At 41.1% G+C, this 10,297-nt stretch overlaps 1 protein-coding gene across 2 annotated transcripts in view; it reads left to right on the forward strand.

The window, feature by feature from the left end:
* The window catches only part of gpm6bb (glycoprotein M6Bb), a 219,092-nt gene extending 216,660 nt beyond the window's left edge, over nucleotides 1–2,432 (forward strand). For both annotated transcript variants that reach the window (XM_039743601.1, XM_039743600.1), the window contains exon 7: nucleotides 244–2,432. In XM_039743601.1, coding sequence (XP_039599535.1) covers nucleotides 244–393 — 150 coding nt within the window. In that variant the 3' untranslated portion in view covers nucleotides 394–2,432. The remainder of the gene's footprint in view (nucleotides 1–243) is intronic.
* Nucleotides 2,433–10,297: the final 7,865 nt, after the last annotated feature.

Below are 10,297 nucleotides of genomic sequence, written 5' to 3' on the forward strand. Positions count from 1 at the left end.
AGCCTTGTGCTTATATTTTTTGTTTTACTTGTTGGTAGTCACTAACCTTCACCCCTTAATGTTGTACTCTGAAGTGAAACGACAACATGCATGCTGCCATGTCGTTGTCCAAGTAGACTTTAAGAGCCCTTAACGTCTGTAGCTTCCCAGTAGTAACGGCTTTGTGTTTGAATTAGCCTGACTACTAGCTTGCTTTGCATCTTGACATGTTCACTAGCCATCAACCTCACCCTTCTCTTCCAGATTCACTTCCTCATGATTCTCTCAGCAAACTGGGCCTACTTAAAGGATGCGAGTCACATGCATGCATACCAAGACATCAAAATGAAGGAAGAACAAGAGCTGCAAGACATCCAGTCGCGATCAAAGGAAAGGCTCAATTCTTACACATAAGGATAGAAACCCGCGCCACCCTCCGCAGACATAGTGACCTGAACAGAAACCACACAGCGGCCATCGATACACAGACTGCTGTCTGCAGCCCCGTACTAATGTGGGTCCTCCTAACAAACTAATGCATCAGTGTTGCTTTCTGCACTAACTATCCTGTGAAAGTTTGTAGGAACCTCCTTTTGTGTTATAACCTTTTAAAACTATATATCCAGTAATCCATTCCATTTGAATTATTCTATTTTGTGTGTGTAGACTTCACCCTCTCTTAACCAGTACTTGCTGGTAAAGCTTGAAACATTGCACTATTTTTTATATTAAAAAAAAAAATAATAATCATTTACGGCATGCATTTCTTAATTTAGAACATTAGATGGATTTTTACGGGAATGGGGAGGGGGCGGGGTTAAAAAAAAACCCAATAAGTCGCTTTAGTTACTTTTTAAGCTACTTTTCTTTATTATTGTCATTTTATTTACAAAGTTAACATATGCGCCTTATACAGAAGCCATTTGAAGGGGGGAAAAAAATTAGTGCAATGTCTAACTTCTGTTTGCACGCTTGTCATGGTGTGTTTAGTCTTGAATTATTTAAAAAAAAAAAAAAATGGGAATGCCACAGTTCTGAAATGTTGGTGCAGTAATTCCATTTAATCTGAAAACATGCATGCATTGGAGTTGGGGGAGAAGTCAGAAACGCAATGCCTCTTTTGTTTGAAAGGTAGGGTTATAGTGAAGCTTTTTTTGGATTTTTCTGTGATGTGACTGGTGTTTTTTATTCCATTTTTTTTCTCTGTTTTTTGGATGCTCGGCCCCCATTGGATTCATCATCCCCAGTCTCTGCAGTATGTATTATTTCGCTGAACTGCAAAAAGAGATGGAAATGGCTCACTCAAATTTAGAATCATAAAAACAAAAGGAGATGTAAACCCAGTAGGAAAACTACCTCATTAACAACAACAACAACAACAAAAAAAAGTAGACATTTATTGACCCAGAAAAAAAGTAAAGATATACTGTATATTACGGGCAGATTGTATTACCTTTTAAACCGTAGATCTGACCTGCCTTTTTAACAGGGTAACAAAGTTTATTTTCCTATTTGAAGAGTTTATAGTAAAGTCAATCCGAAGATGGCTATCTCAACATCTGAAACGTTTTCTATGAAATTCAATTTCTATTCCTCCTTCTCACACACCAGCCTTGTCGAGGCTCTGCACGAGAAAGTGCCATCGTACGTTTCGGCAGGAGATCACAGTGCCCACCCAACCCCTATGATTCACTTCTGATCTCTTTGAAAACGAAAGAAACGTGAAGCAAACCCAGAAGTGGAGCCACGGTGTCTTCCTGTGGCCCCACTTGAAGTTTTGTTTTTTTTGGTCCTCAGCATACCTCGGTGCCACTCAAGTTACCAACTCGTAACTCCACTGACTCAACACGGGGCGGCCATTCAGCCAAACGGAGAGGCTTGAATGTTTGTAGCCAAGCGCTGAGGCTTTTCAAAAGTACAGTCGATAAATTAAAAAAAGCTCATGTGGATGTGGAATAACGTATGTAAAGCTGTGACCGTATGATGTTTGGTTTGATGACAACAAATGTTTTTGGTTTTACTGACTATCTGTATTAAGAAGATAAAAAAGAAGTTGATGTAAGATAGTTCTAACAATTCTCTGGAAATGTCAATATTGTGCAGATGTACAAAGATTTAAAAACTCAACGGCGAGTTACTAATGTACTATCTGTTTTTATGTTAGGTAGACAAGATATGCTGGAATATATTTGTGTTCATCATTATTGCATGGAAGAGAGTTAACTGTTTCTGCAGTAATACAGTTGATGTGTAGTCATTTGTACTGACTATGGTAGGCATTGTTTGCCCAATTCCTTTAACAGAAAAAAAAAACGAAAAAAAAAAATGTCTGTAGTGGTATAGCAGTTTTGTTTAATAGGCCTTTTTTATTTTTATTTTTAAGTCAAGGTCATTTCAATTCTGTATAGTACCAATTTTTGTAACCTATTAGTAAACCAACATTTTCTATGAGTGCCAAGGACTTCCTTGTGGTATTATTGAAGTAGCTATTAAAATTTCTAGGTAAAGAAATGGGTCATCATGCTTATTTCCAACCCACACTTTCGAATGAAGCGATCATCACCCTGCACTCGGGCAAAATGGAGCCACAGTGGAGGGGGCTGCAGCCTACAATCAAATCCCACCCAGGGGTTTCCATGGGGTTCACTCAGATGGATGGCATGGTTTTTATACAAGCCTCACTTACAAGCAAATTGTTTTTGTTTATCCCAAAATCATTCAAGGAGTGTCGCAATGGGCTTTGACAGGCCCAGTTTTTGACAGTCCCCCCAGCCTTGACTCTCTAAGAAGACAAGAAAAAAACCCTACACGGAAAAAGAATGAAATTTTGGGAAGGGCAATTCAGACACAGACCTCCTTCCAGGTAGGTTGGGCACGCAATGGGTATCAAAAAAATGGGGTAAATACACAACACAGTTTGTGAAGTGGGTGAAGACGCAACATAAACATGGCAAAAAGGGTGTGAGACTTTTTAGAGGGCCAGGTCGCTCTTCACAAAACGCCCAGATGTAGCTACACTCCTAGGCCGCTAGCCCCTCTCCACAGGTAGGTTTCGGCCTACAAGGCCCAAAGAAATTGGGTTGCTGGCTTTAAAAGTTCAAAGATACTATGAATGTTCTAGAAATATACAAAACAGGAGAGAGGGGTGCCATCAAACCTCTGGATTGATAAGTCCAAAGAAGAATCTTTATAAATTTGAGTTTATTACAAGAAAGCAAAAAGTACAACACAATGACAAAAAGAGGGCAAAAGAGCTAAAAGGATTTGCCTAAAAGGTGAAAAAGTCCCAATACAGAATCCAAACTCAGAAAAACAAGAACAGAAGCAAAATATCTGCAAAGCCAAAAAGTCCAAAGAAAATAATACTTACAAGACTCGACTCCAACAACATTGCGTGGTTTGAACTGCATTTTAATAACTTTGGTTACTCACAGAAACCCAGTAAAAACAAATGCCATGTAAATCCTTATTCCGATAAGAGAAACCTGGTTAACAGAGGTCGATATCTCCATGATTAGCCCACTTAATACAGCCGAGTAACAATACCAGTTTGCACACATCTGCTGCACCCTGTTAGCCTTCGAATGTCTTTACTTCACACATGCATCCAGCAGAGTCAACGGTAAAAGACAGTGGAAGAATCTAGAAAGATGCATCATCTGAGGAAAATGCTTGCGCGATCTAATTATTTCTTCTCCTGGTTGAAGTAATCTGTCTCAGTATTTCAGAACATGCTCAATTTTTGTTGACGAGCTGAACAGACAAGTCCTAACTAAGCTCAGCAGCACAATCTCAGGAGACATGGGCTCCATGCTTGTTTTCAGATTCATGGTAGCCATTGACAATGCTTAATCATTTTATTTTGAGCGTACATTTATGACATCGGAATGTTTTGCCAAAGTTGAATTCCATAAGTAGACTTGTGTAAGTAAATGGAGGTTCTCAGGAAACCAGGTTTCTGCTTTCACCAGGTTCTTCACCTTCATGTAAACACACTCAATAATCCACTGAAGGAGTCACTCACATATAATGGCTGAGGAATGAAAAAACCCTTAAAGACACAGTACATAAATACAGAATGATAAACAAAAATTACGTAACATCATGAAAAATATTTATTCAAAAATAATGAAAACAATGAAAAAAGAAAATACACAAAAGGCACGGTTGAGCCCAGGTTGAAAGAGAAGGGCCATTAGTACAGCCTCAGACTACCAGATAGTTTACAGGTAAAGATTAAGCACAATTCTTGATTACCTACAAACACATGGCATGTTAAAGATCATCAATCAAATTTTTACTCCTAATGAACAGGATGAACTTCTCATGTTAAAAATGTGAGTCATCGGTCTCTGAAATAGTGGAGTGCCCTCCTGTTACTAAGTGAAAACAAAAATCCACAAGAAACATGGCAGCTATGAACAGGGTAACTTGGGGTAAGACCACCAACTGCATATGTCACTGCCTGGGTGGACTTTTCTCCTGCATCTTCAAAGATGAAACGGTAAAGGCTACTTTGTGCAGGAGTAGGCTCTGTGATGGACTGATGCTCAATGGGTTCCTGACTTCACCCAACTCAGAGTGCTGACTGCATTGTCCAGATGTGGCTTTGACAATGTGATGTACTGAAGACAGTGGTCACCATTACGTGAGCCGTCAGAATTTGGAATATTTGAGAGAAACTGGGACAATGCCTGCTGCAGTCAAGAACCCTTCTTGATCCATTTGTGTATGGCACCCACCTAAACTTGTAACTGCTCTTGTATTTGTCTGATGTAATACACACAGTTTTCTTGGTCATTTATTTATTTTCCATGCCTACGTATTCAATTTAGGATCATGGGGTTACGCACCAGCACTGGGGACCAACCAGGTAGGATTGCCCTCTGGAGAGGGCACTGTAATAAATGCACCGGGTCAAGTTAACCCAGCACCTCAGAAAAACCACATGGCCACCAGTAGGGCATACAAACTCCATAGTTATCAGATTTGAACCCAGATAGAAAGTAGCAATGTCAAATGCAGATGGGCTCTCTTAAACATACTACAACAGTCATTAGCTCTCAACTGAAGAACCCCCAACAACAAGCAACAAAGGGATGACAATAAAGCAAATGAACGCAGGTGAGAGGTGTTAACGGCGGGATGCACTTTCTGTATGCTTTGGTGTTTAAGAAGTGGAGGTCCAGTTTCAATGAAAAGCAGCATTTGGGATGTACAGTATGCCACTGGTTAGGTTTGCAAATCCACTGTATTCACAGGCTGAACAACTGGCTCACCATGAAAAGACAATGAGCACACATATTCAAATCATCTCCTTTTAGCATGCAATAATTTACTGGACATACAGTATGTGATTGATGGCAATGCTGGCAATAATGGTCACATCATGGCTGTCTCCAAAGACCCGAGAAGTGTAGACTGGTAAGTCATGAGGCTCATCATCACTGCACTTGCATCAGGATGAGGTGTAAGCCACGGGTCATGGATCGCTTCACTAGATTCAGTATCCCATTGATCACCAGCCGTGGCTGGACGTGTCAGAACTGCTGCCCTGTGCTGATGTTAGATCACCTTGATTAGTTCCACTGAGTTTATATAGCACCCTTGACTGAGTGCAGGTACATCGCTATGTGACAAGTTCACAGGAGGCAGAAATACAAATTAACAGATTACTAATTACCATAATGAGGACACGGACAATAAAATAAACTAATAACTGGAGACCAGCAGGGACTCCTCATTAAACTCTTAAACGCTGATGAACTATTGTTGTGAGATCTGCTTCTGTTTCAGGGCTCATTTCAAATGAGATCACATGTGGGAATATCACAGACCCCAGCGCAATTGAGACGGCCTTCCCAAGCAGCACATAACCAGAAAAGAGGGTGGCAGAGTGGGTGGCTATCCCGCACAATGGCAGTCATCTCTACTGCTCACCTGGAGCAGTCTGACAGTGAAAATGCAAGAAGGAGATCAGTGCCCAGATTTATCAAGCACCTCAGAATTACTCTCAGGAACTGCACTAGAAGTCTGACTACGATAAGAATTCATCCTGAGTAGTAGTTACGAAGCGGCCTACGACCACTCCCAGCGAGGAGTAGGAATTCACATTTGAGAACGAATGACGCCACGATTTCACAGAACTCCGACTTGCAATCATGATGACAATTTGTACTTTTCTGATGCAAAGGCTTCAAAATAAAGATGAGAATAATACAATTTTAAAAAGTAGAAAAAGGAGGAGGAGGAAAACATAAGGTAGAATAGTGTGCTAACTGTTGTTACTTTGCAACATCGAGAGTAATAGAGTTTGGATCCATGACCACCTGTGTGATATCCCTCGAAATTTACAAACTGTACGTGTGCTCATCCACACTTGAGCACATCTTTATGAGCGTGTCACAAATCAGACCAACAACTCCAGGGAAACCAGTGATTTGAATGAATGCAGGTTGCTATACATTACCTCACATGGATGCACAGATTTATACAATTCCAAGTGCGTCTCGTGCAAAATATGAGAAATATTTGGTGGGGACAAACCCAAATCATCACTATTGCAAAGCTGCATTTTACATGTAATATTATCAACATGTTCATTTTGGCAAAGAACACATTGATGGAACGATCACATAACACACAAGACTTGTTATGATTATTACTTCATTTCTGTCAAATAGACAGTAAAAAAGTTAATATAAAAAACAAGTTCATTATTGTCCAGCATTTCAAAAACATTCAGCCTTTTCAGGAATGTGTGTGCCGATCACTTGTCTTCTGGCATCTCACAAGCTCTCCTAAATGCTGGTGAAGTTAGGAGTACATTTTCTGAACTAGGAAAACTCCCACTCTTTAAATTTGGGCCAAATTTACACTCGTGGCCAAAAGTTTTGAGAATGACACAAATATTAATTTTTTGCAAAGTTTGCTGCCTCAGTTTTTATGATGGCAATTTGCATATACTCCAGAATATTATGAAGAGTAATGAAATAAATTGCAATCAATTGCAAACTCCCTGTTTGCCATGAAAATGAACTTAATCCCCAAAAACCCATTTCTACTACTGATTTGAAGAAGGCTTCAGGGCACCCAAGAACGTCCAGCAAGCACCAGGACCGTCTCCTAAAGTTGATTCAGCTGCGGGATCGGGGCACCATCCGTGCAGAGTTTGCTCAAGAATGGCAGCAGGCAGGTGTGAGTGAGGCAAAGACTTTTGGAGGATGGCCTGGAGTCAAGAAGGGCAGCAAAGAAGCCACTTCTCTCCAAGAAAAACATCAGGGACAGACTGATGTTCTGTAAAAGGTACAGGGATTGGACTACTGAGGAATGGCGTAATGAATCCCTTTTACAATTGTTTGGGGCATCCGAAAAAAAGAAAAAGTGAGCACCACCATTAGTCCTGTGTCATGCCAACAGTAAAGAATCCTGAGACCATTCATGTGTGGGGTTGCTTCTCAGCCAGGGGAGTGGGCTCACTCAAAATTTTGCCTAAAAACACAGCCATGGAAAAAGAATGGTACAAAAACATCTTCCGAGAGCAACATCTCCCAGCCATCCAAGAACAGTTTGGTGGCGAACAATGCCTTTTCCAGGTTGATGGAGCACCGTGCCATAAGGCAAAAGTGATAACTAAGTGGTGGGTCCATGCTCAGGAAATTCCTCACACCTTAATCCCATTGAGAACTTGTGGTCAATCCTCAAGAAGACAAACACAAACCCGAAATTTTGACAAACTCCAAGCATTGATTATGCAAGAATGGGCTGCCATCAGTCAGGATTTGGCCCAGAAGCTGATTGACAAGATAGCAGTCTTGACAAAGAAGGGCCAACACTGCACATATTGACTCTTTGCATAAACTTAAAGTAATTGTCAATAAAAGCCTTTGAAACATGAAATGTTTATACTTCACTATACCATAAAAACATCTGACAAAAACATCTAAAAACACTGAAGCAGCAAACTTTATGAAAACCAATATTTGTGTCATTCTCAAAACTTTTGGCCATGACTGTATATAATTCTGAGAAATTTAAACCAGTTATGTCCATTTTCTACCCTAAGGCACTTAAATATACAGGCACCAACTCTGTGCGGTGCCAGACGTCAAATTCTCATGTGTTTTGACAACCCATAACTGTCCTGGCAAGTCCCTGACTACGCAAGTCTGGAAAATACTGAGATGCCAACAATAGTTCACTAGAGCCTGCTGGTTTCTCAGATGTGCCACCTGGCACCATATCACAATTCTTTAATTCTTGTATTGTCAATACAGTTAGTGATGACCTTCACATTCAGGCCTCATTGTGGAAGAAAACTGCCCCCTGGATCTAGTTTTGGGATAGCTACATACTCCCAGATACAGTCACTGTTTCAAGGACAAAAAAAATAATAGGCAAAGTACATAGGGTGATAAAATTATATATACATCCCAACCTGGCTCAAGTGGGTCAATTATCCAGGCTAATCAACCAAGGGTTGGGTAAAATGCTACTGGTTGGATTCTTGGAACATTCACATTATGCACTATAAACCACTAAAACCCTTTGTATAAATTATATATATTTATTGTTGAATCCTCAGACAACACGTTCAGACACCAGGTAAAAGTCCCAATACTGAATTTATTATAATAATGTGCATGAAGCACCTCCACTATACACAATAAATCAATAATAATAACAACAACAATAACCAATCCTCCACTCCCAGCAGCTCCGTCATGCTCCCACCCAAATCTGGCTCAGTCTGCTGGGGTTTCCCATAGTCCTTTTATATTCCTTGACCTGGAAGTGCTTCTGTCTCTCAGTCCATGTGATTTCATAGCACTTCCATGTCAGATGGAAACTCTCCTTTATCTTCAGCCCGGAAGTACTTAATTTCTTCCATCGCCGTGACTTGGGAGTACTTCCGGGCTATATGGAAAATAAACATATGTGCCTCCCTGCAGCGTTCCCTGGCAGCCACGGTATCCAGCAGGGCTGTGAAGTAAAACTCCAATGTCCATGATGCCCTGCTGGAATTCGGGGCACCTCCATGTTGCAGGGAGAACTCCATCTAGCGGCGTGGGGGTATTGGCTGGAATAAACTGCCGGCCATATATCACTATATATAAAATTATATTGTGGACCACCCAGGCTGGCACTGCCCACTTAACCCCACACAGAGAAGTGTGGGACATAAGTTCAAGACACACGTTTTATTTTTTAATTTGTTTTTTCCTCGTGGGAAACACATTCCCCCGTTTGCCATGCTTACAACACAGTCCCAGCACAATCACAATAGTCTTCCTTCTCTCTTTTCCTCCCCCTCCACTCCTTTGGTCAAGCTTTGTCTTCCTCCTCCCAACTCTGTCTCCCCGAGTAGTGGCTGCTGGATCCTTTTATAAGGCACCCGGAAGTGCTCCAGGTGCTTGATTAATCATTTCCGGCAGCACGTCTGGGTGTGGCGGGAGAACTGTCCATAAGGGCAGAGCAGCTCCTGCTGCAGCACCCCCTGGTGGCGCCTGCGGATCCCAACAGAAATTGGTGAACCTAATTTAAATTTATTTATATTATTATATATATATATATATATATATATATATATATAGTGCATCCGGAAAGTATTCACAGTGCATCACTTTTTCCACATTTTGTTATGTTACAGCCTTATTCCAAAATGGATTAAATTCATGTTTTTCCTCAGAATTCTACACACAACACCCCATAATGACAACATGAAAAAAGTTTACTTGAGGTTTTTGCAAATTTATTAAAAATAAAAAAACTGAGAACTCACATGTACATAAGTATCCACAGCCTTTGCTCAATACTTTGTCGATGCACCTTTGGCAGCAATTACAGCCTCAAGTGTTTTCGAATATGATGCCACAAGCTTGGCACACCTATCCTTGGCCAGTTTCGCCCATTCCTCTTTGCAGCACCTCTCAAGCTCCATCAGGTTGGATGGGAAGTGTCAGTGCACAGCCACTTTAAGATCTCTCCAGAGATGTTCAATCAGATTCAAGTCTGGGCTCTGGCTGGGCCACTTAAGGACATTCACAGAGTTGTCCTGAAGCCACTCCTTTGATATCTTGGCTGTATGCTTAGGGTTGTTGTTCTGCTGAGAGATGAACCGTTGCCCCAGTCTGAGGTCAAGAGTGCTCTGGAGCAGTTTTTCATCCAGGATGTCTCTGTACATTGCTGCAGCCATCTTTCCCTTTATCCTGACTAGTCTCCCATTTCATGCTGCTGAAAAACATCCCCACAGCATGATGCTGCCACCACCATGCTTCACTGTAGGGATGGTATTGGCCTGGGGCCTCATGTATAAACG

Source organism: Polypterus senegalus, chromosome 2 (genome assembly GCF_016835505.1).
Source record: "Polypterus senegalus isolate Bchr_013 chromosome 2, ASM1683550v1, whole genome shotgun sequence".
In the NCBI taxonomy this organism is placed as follows: domain Eukaryota; kingdom Metazoa; phylum Chordata; class Cladistia; order Polypteriformes; family Polypteridae; genus Polypterus; species Polypterus senegalus.